General features: G+C 43.3%; 1 protein-coding gene across 2 annotated transcripts; it reads left to right on the top strand.

The window, feature by feature from the left end:
* Nucleotides 1-6,089: 6,089 nt before the first annotated feature.
* GPHB5 (glycoprotein hormone subunit beta 5) lies at nucleotides 6,090-12,148 on the top strand. 2 transcript variants are annotated; one of them, XM_059179692.1, is made up of 2 exons: nucleotides 6,090-6,408; nucleotides 10,808-12,148. In XM_059179692.1, the coding sequence occupies exons 1-2, from the start codon at nucleotides 6,205-6,207 to the stop codon at nucleotides 10,994-10,996; spliced, it is 393 nt and encodes a 130-aa protein (XP_059035675.1). In that variant the 5' UTR covers nucleotides 6,090-6,204; the 3' UTR covers nucleotides 10,997-12,148. The 2 variants fall into 2 exon arrangements, 1 of the variants encoding a protein (XP_059035675.1); XR_009355153.1 differs by lacking the exon at nucleotides 6,090-6,408 and adding an exon at nucleotides 9,991-10,072.
* The last annotated feature ends 2,410 nt before the right edge of the window (nucleotides 12,149-14,558 follow it).

Raw genomic sequence — 14,558 nt, 5'->3', positions numbered from 1 at the left:
CAACTCACGCACTCACATGTGTGTGACACATGGTAAGACTCACTAACACCGGAAGGCCAGAAAGAAGGAAGAAAAAACAGAGAAAGGGAAGCAGGAGGGAAATCTCTCCAGCTGTTGGCTATTCCCCCATGTCTCCCAACATCAGCATTTTTTTTTTTTTTTTTTTTTTAATGAGCCCAGTGACCCCAGGGCTGGCCCGTGCCTGGCACAGAGTAGTTGCTTTACTAAATATATGCTGGATTGTGCAGTGAATACTTTCGAGAGGAGAGCAGCTCTCCTCTTTTCTCCCCCAGCACCTTCCCTCCGGCCCAAGCACGGGCACGCAGAGCCACATGCGCGCACTCTGGAGCCGTGATCCTAGGAATCTTTCTCTGGACTAAAGCCAGCAGCAAACAAATGAGGTGCTGTTGCTCCGAAGCTTCGCTAACAACAGCCTTGGCCTTGTCTGTGCAACTGCCTAGGGAATTACAAATGCAGGATTTGGGGACCCAGCAGCTTTGTGGCCTCGTTCCAATGAGAATACAGGACGCACTTGAAATAAAGAATGCTTCTTTGTGACTCATTAAGCTCCTCTCTATTAGGCATGTGTCTGCCATGCCAGGCAAAGCGATGACCTTCAAAAGTGGAAGAGTCAGGCGGAAATAAAAACATTCCACTTCAGTGCCTAAACCATGTGCCCCTTAATCTGAAATAAATCTGTGACAACTGACAGATACTTCTTTTAGACAGTTGTGGAGAAAGGCTTGACTTGTCCTAGTACATCAGACACAGGCTTCATTATTTTTAGTCTCGTTAAAAAAAAAAAAAGTTACCATAGCAACCACACCATCATCTAGGGCAAATATTATCTCTTTAAGTCAATAAAATGAGGAGCTGTCCCACAAATACCCAGTGCTTTGAAAGGAAGAAATGTCCTTTCAATAAAATTAATTTCTTCCAAGGACTTCACCATTTGTCTTCATTTGTAAACCCAGATTTCCACCCCCCGCCCCACCGCAAATAAGGGGTATTAAAAGCAACATACAGCTTGTAAAGTCTAAGGCTGGCCTTCCTTACATCTGTTTGCAGAAAATCACTAATTCTATTAATTCCTTGAAACACATAGCTTCCTTCATGGCTTTTTTTTTTTTTTTTTTTAAATCCACAGGAAGCCTAATGTTGGTTAAGTTGACCCTTGGATAGAGCATTGTTTATTCTGAAAAGACAATTTGGAAACACATTATCAAAGCATGCACATCTCTTCTCAATTCTTAAGAGATCATTGTAAGTTACAGAACAAACAGCTTTGCTCCTGTGGGTCCTCACTTAGTACCCATGGGACAAAGTGGGTTATTTAGTATGCATTGGTTGGCTCAGTTAATTTGACTCTCTTGTTGGCCAGCACTGAAATTGCTTGGGATATTCATGAAGATTTATTCCTATATCGAATATGGGAACTATGATAAAGCGTGTACCCCCAAAGTGTGAGAGTTGGACCTTCAAGACTAAATCTTATGCTCCAGACTTTTTTCCATATTGGAAAATGTGTTGTTAATTTTAGCATCCAATCAAAACACCACAGGCTGGCTGGGGAAGCAAGCTTGTTGCCACCCCATGTCTCCTGGTTTCAGGATGCTGGTGGGGTCTCACAGCCCTCAAAGACTGCCTTCTCTGTTCTCAGGCTCACATTTCCCCCCACATTTAATACCTTTGAAATCAGGATATGCCTAAAAATCAATGATGTGATGTAATTTCTTATTAGCAGCTTTTTATTTCTTGGAGGTACACAATGATGATGGGAAAGAAAGAGAAACATTTGTTGCCTGTTTATCAGGTATCAAGCACTGAGATGAACAATTTATATATGTTATTTTTTTAAAAAAGGATTTTATATATTTATTTGAGAGAGAGAGCATGCAAGAGAGTGACACAAGCAGGTAGAGGGTAGGTAGGGGTAGAGGGAGAGGGAGAAGCAAGCTCCCCACTGAGTGGTGAGCCCAATACTGGGCTCAATCCCAGGACCCTGGGATCATGACTTGAGCTGAAGGCAGATGTTTAACCAACTGAGACACCCAGGCGTCTCTTTAGATATTATTTTGTAGAATCCTCACAGGAACCCTGTGCAGGAGGCATTTTTAGTTTTGTGGAAATTTAAGACTCAGGGGGTTATGAGTCTTCTCCAAGATCACAAGTTGGCACGTGTCAAAGTCAAGAATTGAACCCTCATCTGGAAGACTTATTGTAGTATGAATCTTTGGATTCTCCATCTGACTTCCCCTCAGCTGGTTTTGTTCATAAGAGAGTTTGCCAAACTTTAAATTCTGGTGCAAGAGGGGCCTTAGGAATTGTAAGGTCCAACCGCATCATGTTACAGATGGCAACATTGAGGCTGAGAAAAGTGACCTGCCCGTGTCTGTCACAGAGGAAGCTGTGCCACCGACAGTCGCCGTGGCTGAGCCAGCGGAGCAAATAGCCAGGCTCTTGTGATGTCTTTGTTGCCTGCACACATTGCCCACTCCTGGGCCCTCCGCGTCTGGGCCTTCCTCCCTGGACTAGGCCTTGGTTGTTCAGTCTCCTCTTCAAGGCACCGACCCTTCTCCTCCTCTGTTGTCATGCTCCCCCAGGCTCCTCCAGGCTCCTTCTGCCCTCTCCTTCCACATTCCTACTGAAGCTCTTTCTTGTGACTCATCCACCATGGGAACAATGAATCCATAAGAAGATGAAAATAGAACAGGATGAAAGAAGATTCTCCAGGGCCTGCACTTGGAGAGACATCACCCACATCTTCATTTAATACCTCAAGAGGGTGACTTCAATGGTGGGAACGTCCATGGGGATGGGAGGGAAGGTGACAGATGCACACACCTGGTGCCAAGATATTCTGTAGGTAGACTTTGACACCACATGCAACCTCTTGCTTGGCCTGTGGAGAGCCAAGTGGCAAGGCATAGTATAAGGATGGCAAAAAAGTGGCATCTATACATCATTCCCCTTTTCTACACCCACGATGAAGTTGATGAGCCATGGCCTCTGCACTGTGACCATTCCAAGGTCTCCTTAACGCAGTGTCCCAGGAAGCACCTTCAACACTTGGTAGTAGAGATGAAACCACATTCTTTACCATGCCTAGTGCTGTCGAAGGCTTTGGAGGGGGGCAGGTTGCAAAATAACTGAGCCTCTATTTCACCCAATGGAAAAAGGAGGAAAAAAAATTGATTTACAGAAGTGTTATAAGATTGAGAGATAACGTATGTGAAAACACAGCAGAATCCATAGGAGGTGCTTGGTGACTAGAAACTGTCATTCTTAAAGGTTAATGATGATGGGGGTGGGGCAGGTGTGCTGCTTAGTTCTGCATTACAAGGGAATTGGAGGTTGTAGAAGAAAAGTACCCTTGGCTTCTCTTTGTTGTCTTTATCTCATGACATTACAGAGGCAAGTATATATGTTTCAGGTCTGATACAAAAGGGCTGAAGAGTTCTCTTCAGAAATACAATTCAGGATGGCAGCTCACCACCAACCGGAGAACTTTAAGCAAGTGAAGAAGAACACACCAGGTAAGCAGTCTGTCCCACAGGACCCCAGTTCTGGTGATGCGACCCACAGGCTCAAGGGCTGGAGAAAGTCCTTTATTCCAAGCCCTGTTCAATTTTCGATAAGACACGTATCATAATCTGATTCTAGAGATGGGTATGTTGATGGTCTAGTGATGGATTCACTGAGGGTTGTTAACACGTTTTGAAAAAAAAATCAAGCCCTGAATGAGTAGCATATATTTAAAGAACACTTTTCCTTTGCAAGAAACAGAAAGGTTTTTAATTTCTTTATGTAGTATTTACTTGTGTAATGTGCATCTTAAATGTCTCTGGCTATGTCATTATTTGCTGTGATATATAAACTCCTAAGGGCAGGGACGGTGTCTGGTTCATTTATTTTTTAGAGCACCCAGAATAATACCATGACCAATGAGGTCCTTAATCCATTTGTATGCTACTGTTGCAGATTGGAATATAAACTGTGTCCCATGCTCATAAAGAATACTATTGCATTCTTAGTTCAGATTTTCCAGAACCAGAGTCTAATGAAACATTTCTGTTGGAACAACATTGAATATCATTACATGCAGCCCAAATATATACTTATTGGTTTATTTTAATTCTAAACTGTCAATATCAATTGATTTTCCATTCTAAAAGTCTGCACAGTGTAGAAAATGTGAAAAATGCTGAAAACCATATAGAAGAAATAAAAAGTCCTCTTTAATTCCTGTGCCACAAGAGAATCTCTTTGGACATTTTGGGGTGTGTGTGTGTGTGTGTTTTCCTATAAACTCATTTTAAAGTGTTATTAATATTAGCTAATCCTTAACTAATTTTAAGACTTTCAAAGGTTTCTTCTTACTGTGAGTTCCATCCTTTCAGCTTGTGATCCTGTGTTCTTTCCAGGAAGAATTACCGTTTTGTTATTTTCAATGTATTGAAATGTGTTGTGAGCTAAGGGAAAGGGTTTGTTGTGAGTGGCTAGTGACTGACTCCTATTTCGAAGGAAAGTTGTGGTTACCATGAAGGAAAATTAATCCATCTTGCTCCAGTGCATTTGTTCCCAGGTGAACTACTTTTGACTGTTTCCCTAGGATTATGTCACCCACCAAGGTAACTTTCTGTTTCAGTAGGTGATGTTAAGCAACAAAACAACACCCTTTAAGTTAATCAGTTTTGGAAAAGAGAGACTGGCTTTATATCCCAAGGCTTTGATGTGTTTAGTGGTTCCTGTAAGGATCTGCCTCTCTTTTGTTTTGATTGACAAGACCCTTCCTATATATTTGAGCAGTCAAGCAGCCTGGTACCAGAGGGTAGAGACATTTACCAGAGCAAACTTCTGGCACTCATTGTGATTTTCTGACCTCTTGGGTGCAAGTGTGAGCTCTAAAAGGAGTTAGCTCCAGCGAGATCAGGTAAGTGCTTCTCCATATTTGTAGCTTCAGTCCACCAGAAGGGAACTCCAAAGAGTCCTGCTAAGGTGACAGATCAGAGGTAGATCAGGAGAAGTAGATGAGACCGAGATATCCGATTTGAAAATAAATAATTCTGTAGCAGTAATGAATTATTTGAGGTGATAGTGAATGGAGGACATTCCATCCACGTGGTGTCCACTCTCCCTTTAACATCCAGGAGTGTTCTGTCCTGCGGGCCAAGCCTGTAGGGAATGACTCTGGTTCCTGGAAAAGCACAGAAAATCACCATGACCCAGGGAGGATAGACTTGACAGTAGATTAGGATTAGGTTTTAAACCCTTCTAATGCTTTCCAATGTGTGGATTTAAATTGAATCACAACCAGGTGCCTATTACAGTGGAAGCATAGAGCAGAGGCAATTTGTAGCTAATAGGATACATTTTTTATGAATGCTACCAATTCAGGTGCCGGGAGTCACAGTATCTTATGCACATCCCTGTTTTCTGTGCCCTGGGTTGGTAATAGTACATCTGGGCATGGAGGTTTTTTTTAAATTGCCATCCCTTCCATTCCCCATCCATGACACTGAAAATATAATTTTGAGCAGGTAGGGAACATGGCACCAAATACCCTAGATATGAACAAAAATAATTTGTGTGTGTTTGTGGAGTATGTTCAGATATGCATCACTTTTGGTGTGACTCATATTTTGCATTTATTTTGAAGACATCATTGGAATAAAGCTCTCTAACATGTGGGTCAAGTCCAGCAGTTGGGGAACAATAAGGAAAGTCCTGAGAATGCCCTAGGGGAGGGGTTAGATGTCTAGTGAGCACAGTAGGTCCGTGGAAACCATGCTGGAGTCAGAGGAATATCTGGGCCATTATGTTGGTGTCTGTGGGCATTTGCACTTTCTTGGCTCATTTCTTCTGAAAGGCTAAGAGCAAAATGCCTTTGACAGTGACCATAATATCATTGGTTATCCCCTAGAAGGAAGCTGGCTCTCTTTTTAGTTTTTTTTTTAAAAGATTGATTTATTTATTTCAAGGAGAGAGTGAGAGCGAGCACAGGTGGAAGGGGCAGAGGGAGAGTCTCAAGCAGGCTCTGTGCTGAGTGTGGAGCCTGATGCTGGGGCCCGATTTCATGATCCCGATGTCATGACATGAGCTGAAACCAAGAGTCTGTCTCTTAACTGACTGAGCCACCCAGGTGCCCTGGGAAGCTGGCTCTCTTAGTAAACTCTCTTTCCTTTCCGTCTCTGGAAGAACACCATGAAGCTGGCATACCTTTTCCTTGGCCCCATGGCCCTCTTCCTCCTCGCTGGCTGCAGCTGTGTCCTCAGCACCTCCAGTGGGAACCTGCTCACCTTTGTGGGCTGTGCCGTGAGGGAGTTCACTTTCCTGGCCAAAAAGCCAGGCTGCAGGGGCCTTCGGATCACTACGGATGCCTGCTGGGGCCGCTGTGAAACCTGGGAGGTGAGTCTCAAGACTGAAGGCAAAGCCTTCAGGCCAGCCACCTGGGCTGATTCCTGTGTTCACTTTTTAAATAAAATGAGATAGAGTGGGGGCATTCCTGCGGAATTTTTTTAATGACAATTATTTGGCATTCTCCAAAAATAAAATCTGAAAGAAGCATGACCTTGCCCCTCTAACAAAGCATTGATATAATTAATATTCATATTTACATAGTGTCTGCGTATTTGGGAATCATCTCTGGAAAGTTAAGATATGCTATTATTCTACACATTTTCCAGATGACATGGAGGAATTCAAGGAGTGAGTGACTGCCAAGTTATATGGATAGTCAGTAGAAAGTTGGGAATAAATCACTGGTTCAAGCGTGTCACCAAACGTTCTCTATATTCTTCTACCTGTGATCTAGCCAGCCAGTTAACAAGAGATAGGCCTTAGGCTGTCGAGCAAGGCGAAGGCAGGTTCTCAGTTCTTCCCTCAGTGGCTCATGCACAGTGTGGCCCTATCCCAGCTCCCCACTGCAATTTGTGGGGACCTCAGGGATTGTCACAGACATGTCTGTCCACAAAGTCCCTTTGTAGTCAATGATATCCATCCAGCCTTTTAAGAGGCATTACATTTAAATGAGGTTAAAAATCTTAGACAAAGTTAGAACTCCATTGGGCTGAGGTGAGGAGATGTTTGCAAAATGAGAAGAAAAGGGGCCCATTTATCATAGAGTGTCCCGTCATGCCATGGAGTGACTGTTGACTCTGAACTGAGGTCCGAGTTGGTCATTAATGAAGCTCTAGTGCAGGTTTGTCACCCTGGTTCAAAGACTTCTAATGAGCACCCACTATTGGAATTTCCAAAGCCAGCATCCAAGATTCTCAGCAATATGAAGTTTGCCTATTTTCCCAATGTCTACCCATGTCCTGAGCTTCAGTCTTGTCAGAATGATTTTGAAAAGTTTTATTAAACACCCCTTGTGAAATCTCACATTTGGTCTTTTTCTCATATCCCTTCTCATTTTCATCTGTTATTAAATATATCCTATGATGCTTGTGTCCAGGGCCAACTCCTTCCCTAGAGATTTTCTGACTCCCTGGTCAGCCCTGACTCTGGTTTACCTTTTGTGTTACTTTTTCCCATCACACAACACGAGATTGTAAATTTTTTAGGAGAGAAGTTTCATTCTTGTGCTTTTGATAGCCCTTGTTGAAGTGTCACGTAGGAACAAGACACTCAATATATATTTGTTGAATTATATGGGATTGACCTCTATCTGGAGTCATACATCTTTTAACCTAATTGATGCCAACTTAGAAGTCCATGAGCACTACGAGAGGACACTGGCATGAGAAAAAATAGCCGTCTTGTCAGGGACTCAGAGAGCAACCTGCTATCACTTAGATAAAAGTATGACCGCATGAGTGGATTGGGGATGGTGATGGAATCTCCCAATGAAATAAAGCTATTCCACCCAATTTGCTGTATTTTTTGCATCATCTAGGGGTATAAGACCTAACAGACAAATGGAATTTCAACTGCTAAGGATACCATGGCCGTGACTTGACATCAAACTGACTTGGGGAGCTTTGGTATCTTCTCATATTCAGGGCTTGGCCTGGCTGTGTCTACCCTGACTCAAAGTTCATTTCTTAGCTCTTTGGAGCTCTTTCTGGGCCCAGATTTCAAACTGTGTTTCCTTCAATTCAGTTCATTTTCCTCTTCTCTTTAAAAATTGATGAATGTCTTTAATTGGATCCTGGTCACCCACAGGAGGTCAGGGACTGTGCTCTCCCTGGAGAAATGGAAGCATTAAGACCATTAGGGAATAAGATTCTCCTTCATGTTAGCCAGCTTTTATTTATGCCTTTACTCTACTGTATGTACAGGGAGGTCACTTACAGAAAATAAATAAAAGAATGAAATTTATTCCCCAGTAATCTGAAAGTTTCTGAGATATAAAGCACTTATTTTTGGGAACTGGAAAGCATGTCTAAAATGAGGATGTCCGTGACAACAAAGTGGCTGGATTTACTTCAAAGGGGGAACATTGCTGAAAATAGCCTTTGCTCATGGCCTGGGTTTAGGGTTGTCAGATTTATAAAAAAAAAAAAACCCAAACCAAACCAGATCATGATGCCAGTTTAATGTGAATGAGAGATAAACAATTGTGTTTGTTTTTTTGTTTTGTTTTGTGCTTTTTTGTTGTTTTGTTTTTGGTATAAGTCTGCCCCATTAAATATTTGGGGGCGTATTTTTACACTAAAAAAATTTGTTGTTTATTTTGACATTCAAATATTACTGAGTGTCTTAGATTTTATGTGGCAACTCTGCTTGAGATTCCAGATTACTGAGGGTAAGAGGATACGAAGCAAACTGAAGAGGTTCTGAAAAGTGGAGGAAGCTGTGATATTAAGTTGAGGTCTTCCGTATAGTCCTTAGAAAAAGCAAAGCCAATCTTTTTCATGATGTTCATGGAAGAACTTTGTTCTGGGCCTCATTACCTGTATTTTACGTACCCAATACGAGTGAAGACACTGTTTTTTGAAAGCTTGTAAGTTGCTACTTTTATTATTACTTCCTTACTCTTAGTACAGCTCTGGTAGGAACAAGAGATGACATTTACTGAACACTTAACTTGGTGCTGGGTCTTGCACATCCCAACTCTCATCTTACCTTATCCTCATAAAGAGGCTGTGAGGGGAAGATTTTGTTTTACAGTTGTGGAATCCGAGGCTTTGAGAGGTTAAGTGGACTTTCCAAAATCTTCGGCAAGTGGCACAACAGGGGCCTAAGATTAAGGGTCTGATTACAGGATTCAAAATTTTTTTTTATTTTTTTAACACAGTCTTGCGGTCTTTTATTTTTTGTGCACTTATCATGCCATGAATTCCTAGGGAAGAGGTTGCACCAGATCAGGTTCTTTTCTGTTGCTTCTCATGAGGTATGCTTTTCCGGGTGGAGCCGGCTAGTGCGTCAGTTGAACCCAAGTACCTTTCTCTTTGGCTTCCTTCTTTTTCATGTGCTTCAGGAAGCTATCTAGGCTTTTTGAGGGCTTAGCCTGCTCAGTATGTACATTCATTCTCTTGGCAAGAATCTTGACCTTAACCTGTTCGTTCATAACGATGGCAAGAGCAAGCTGGGTAACACTATAGACTTTTCCAGATTTGCCATGGTAACATTTGGGAGGACACTCCTTTTTGAACAGTGCCCATTCCCTGGATGTCCACAAGATCACCTTTCTAGTGGATTCTAGTATGTGACCAAGGGAACAACTTCCGTTTTCTCAAAGGTCTAAAGAACATAGTGTGGGTGCCTCTTATTCATGTTGGTCATTTTGGTGAATTCCTGGAAGATGGAGTTTCCACTCTAGGGCTTGAGATTTAAACTACTATTTTGTGCTCATTTCCTGATCTCTAGGCTCTTTATAAAATTATCTTGGAGTTCAAGATGTATAAAAGGGGAGGTCAGGAAGTGAATCCTTTGATGATCAGAACAGCCCACAGGGCATTCTGGAAGCTTCCTTGCTCTGTCTTCTGTCATTGATTCAACAAATAGCGATTGAGAAGCTCCTCGGTGACAGGGACTACTCTAGGTAGTAGAAGCACAGCAGTCAATAAAATGGGCATAAATCTCTGTTCTAATGGTGGGGGAAACCCAACACAAATAAATACAATAGGTAAAGTGTCACCCGGTCCTGACAAGTGCTACAGAAGAAAGAATAAAGCCGGAAGAGGGTGGGGACATGGCAGGGTGTGGAGGTGGGATGTTGCAATTTTAAAGATGGTCAGGAAAGGTTTCTGTGAGAAGGTGACGCTTGAGCCAAAATGGCATAAGAGTCCGTCATAAGGGAGAAGAATGTTCTGGGCACTGGGATTAACAGGGCAAAGACTCTGGAGTGAGACTGTTCGTGGGTGGGTCTGAGGAACGATCAGGGACTCCTGTGGCCGGAGCAGAGTGAGAAAGCCAGCAAGACAGGGAGGATGGAGACATAGCAGAGGGTCTCGAAGGCGTACGTCTTTGACTTTTACTCTGAGTGAGATGGGAAATGTCTGGGGCTTTGAGCAGGATCTGACCTAATTTTAAAAAGAATTGACTGGGGCTGCTGTGTCATAAAGAGACTGTAGGGGATGATGGTGGAAGAGAGACCAGTTAGAAGACTTCTGCAATGATCAGGAATATCCATTTGCTCAATATTTATTGAGCACTTGCCGTGTGCCATGGCTCTTTTGGGAGCTCAGGATATGGAAAGCAGGTTGCTGCTTTCAGGAATTTGCCTTCTACTGGGACGAAAGAGATTGACAAGTAAATAAATGACTAGTGAGTTAATTTCTGATAGTGATACATGGTACCGGGAACAAGAAACAGGATGGTTTGTTCTAATGGGTTTTCTGTTTTCTACTTGTGGGGACAGAAGCCCATTCTGGAACCCCCCTACATTGAAGCCCATCATCGAGTCTGTACCTACAACGAGACCAGACAAGTGACGGTCAAGCTGCCCAACTGCGCGCCTGGAGTGGACCCCTTCTATACCTACCCCGTGGCTGTCCGCTGTGACTGTGGGGCCTGCTCCACGGCCACCACAGAGTGTGAGACCATCTGAAGCTGATGTGGCCAGCAGAACACAGCTGGTGGCCTTGAGCTTCCCAGACCCACCTGCATGGGCAGCACGAGCAGCCTTCCCCCTGCATTCGAGCACTGTCTAGTTTTGTCTGCCCCTATGGAGGAGGGGTACCTGACCTCCTTAGGCCCATCTCAGGCATAAGGCCCAGAGGCAGCCTATTGATGCTAAAAATGCAAAACAGTATCTGTGTTTTCACCACAATAATTTCTCTGGCTCACACACTTGCAAATTATTTTGTCTTTACCTTGAATTTCAGAACATAATCTGTGTATATCACAATCCTCCTCCAATTTGGATTTATAATATGCCAATGGTTTAAATACAGTAGGAGTAATTAGGAAATGGCTCTAGAAAGTCTTTACATTTTCATGTTTTATTTAACAATTGGTCTCTGACTAGATTTATGATTTAAGGGTCAGAAATTAATAAAACCAATGCTTTGTCCTCACACCCCCAAAGAAAATCCAGCTGCAAGCTTCCTTCGAGAAAAAACTCCCTTCTTGTTTTAACTGAGTGCTTACCTATACGAGAAACAGAGATTGTTCAGATTAAAAAAGGAGGCAACAGTAGCTGAAATTGAGAAACCTCCAGTTCTGGATGATTCTTGGCCCATGCATAATTCTCAAAGACCTCCTGAATAAAGAGGCCCTTTTGTGATTAAAAACAAACAAACAAACAAACAAACAAACAAAAAAACAGCCTCAGAAAAAAATATGTAATTAAAGCCATCATTTAGGTCTAAAGATGTTGCAGCTAAACTCTGATTTTAGACTCATGTGATGCTCTCCCGAAGCTAGGCCCAAAATGATTAATCACAAATATTCTTTCTCATTTAGCATATTTTAATTTGTGACTTTTTTAAACTCAGAAATTTTGCACGTTTGTCGGGTAAAGCTGCGCTGCTGGCTCAGGGGAAGTCTGTGATGGTCGAGCTCTTGCACTCTCTAAAATCTTACAGCAGCTGATTCTCTGTGATTTTTTTTTTTTTTTTTTGACTCTGGTATTATGCAAGTGTCTTTAATTTCGGCATTTTGGGGTTGAAATGAACCTTGTTCCTTTTTCATGATATGCCAAGAAAATCTGTATTAATGCCAATAAAGCAAGTCCTCTGTCTTTTGAATTCATGAAAACTTTCAAAAAAGTCTTTTTAGTCTTTTTAATATACTTGGAAGAACAACAGCAAGCACACTCAAAATGAACCCCAAAGCTACTTTTACTTACACATTCATTTAGAATGTCACGTTTAGGAAGGGACTGGATTTCATGATCCCAGAGGTGGCTCCGTTGGGACTCAGACCCCTGGTATATCCCAGCTGGGAGCCAGGAGTGCTCATGGAAGGAGGAATGGATAAGTCCTCATGAAAATAGGAAGGTGAATGTTGGGACTGATGGTCAAGGACTAGGGTATGGAGGTGGACATCTGGGGACAAAGGACATGAGCAAAATCTAGCCTAGTCTTTAGTGCAGATCTGATGGGAGGCAAGAAGGTCACTCTCACATAACACGTAGTTGAGCACCTGCCATCTCTGCCGGCCAGTGGGTGGGTGGTGGTTCGGGACAATGCAGCGTGGCCCTTCTCAAGTGTTTTCAGTCCGTCCCTCAGAACTTCCCTCAGAATTTTCTGATAGAAAGGGCTGCTTTTTAGAGAAACTTAGGGAAGAAAAGCAGAAGCAGTAAGGATTTGTCACAATGTGAGAGAAGGTGACTACAGCATCTGTAAGGGGCCCTCTGGGAAACAAGGGGTACACTGCAGCAGGATATTGAGGACAGCTCAAGGAAGATGCTATTTATAAATGTGTGGACAGAGTTAAGGAAACCAACGAGGGGTGATAAAATGCTCCAAATACTTGTTTAGAAGAGGTGAACATCCCTAGGCTGAAGGAGAAGAAGAGTAAGTGATTATCAGACCCCAGAGAGAGTGGAAGAGGAATGCCACCTGGGAGCTGTGATCTTTTTTAGGATGACCCAGCCAGTCCCAAACTGAAGCCCGGTGGGGAGAGAAAGTACCCCCAAATCACTCTGTTCCACATTCTGATTTTCAGCAGAATTAAATGGGAAGGCAGAGAGCAAGGGAGCTGGGAGCCCATTGATTCAGTCCATAAGTGTTGGCCTCCTGAGAAGCAGGTTGAGTAAGAGTGGAGAGTGGATCTGTGGGAGGGAGGGGGAGGGTGTGAATGGATAAAATCCAGCATAGCTATCTTCTGGGATGCTTAGCTGAAATGTCACAGACAGTGATGTTAGCTGTCAGGGTGGGGGCTGTGGTGGGGTCATAAGGCATCCATAGCATCACAATGACTAAGAGTTCCCTGAGTTGGACTACATGATGAAATGTATGTGCTGGCTAATCAGTATCTATAACATCTGAGAGATGCAGGAACAGTGGAAATTGTCAGGACTGTGGGATTAGTTGGTTGTTAAATACAGTCAAAGCATTCAGGGCATGACGACAATGCCACAACTGAAGACATCCTCTGTTTCTGGAGCTGGAGGGCACACTGTGCCCAACACCAGGCCTCAGACCCAAGTGGGAGAGCCTCTGCATTACTGAGAAGGCTGCATGCACTAGCCCAATAGTCTCCTACCCTTAAGTCAAGGTGCTTCTAGGGAAGGAGTGGGACACAGAGGGCTGGAAAGGGGACAATGAGTGGATGAGTTGAGTTTCCCTAGCAGAAGGGACCCACTTCTCCTTACCGAGGCCAGGCCGAGGCCCCAGCCAAGAAGGATGTTGCCTGTGTTAATACTTGACCTCTTCACACACTTCCCACAACCTCTTATGGATAATTAAGTTCAAGTCTAAGGATAACCCAACCAGGGAAGGACTTTCTGAGTGATGGTAGAACAAGATCTTCCACAGAAGCTGCCTGAGGACTCGAAGAACGTAAACAGGGATGAGTTAGAATGCACATGAGAGTGGATCTTGAGGGTGTTGGGTTCCCATCTCAATTGATGAGGGGGAGAGTGGCAGAATTTAAGACTGGATAAGAGTTTTTTTTTTTTTAAATGGGCACCTTCTCCCATGAATCAGGACTTAACATTCTTACACTTGGATTTTGTTCCACTGAGCTATTGGGATGGCTCTTTAAAGCTTGGGGAAAATGGCTTATAGTGGCTTATATTAATGGAGAGAAGATGCCAGAACTGTCCTGGAAGAATATTTGAGGATAAAAGGCTCAGGGAGGTGGGCCTGCTGGAATGGATTTATTATATAAGACCCAAGAACTCATCAGTTGACTGTTCACCTGGAGGTTCAGCAGACACTCCCTTCACGGAAGTGTTAAGGAATGCATTAGCGAGGGGCACCTGCTCCCAGAAAGGCTCCATAGTGGTGGTCCTTTGTCGACTGGGGTTGATGGCAGGAGAAACCCCATGGAACTGGGCTTCCTGGTGTCAGCAGAGATGAGAGGATCTGGGATAGCGGAGCCCAGGTGATGACCTATATAGCTGGCGGTAGGAGGGAAGGTGAACGTAATTGCTCTAACAGGCAGCGAAACCACAGCAGTCGTCAGAAGACGGTGTCCCTGGTCCATGGTATTAAAGAAAT

Source organism: Mustela lutreola, chromosome 7, assembly GCF_030435805.1.
Source record: "Mustela lutreola isolate mMusLut2 chromosome 7, mMusLut2.pri, whole genome shotgun sequence".
Lineage (NCBI taxonomy): Eukaryota > Metazoa > Chordata > Mammalia > Carnivora > Mustelidae > Mustela > Mustela lutreola.
This window is presented reverse-complemented; position numbering and strand designations above follow the sequence as displayed.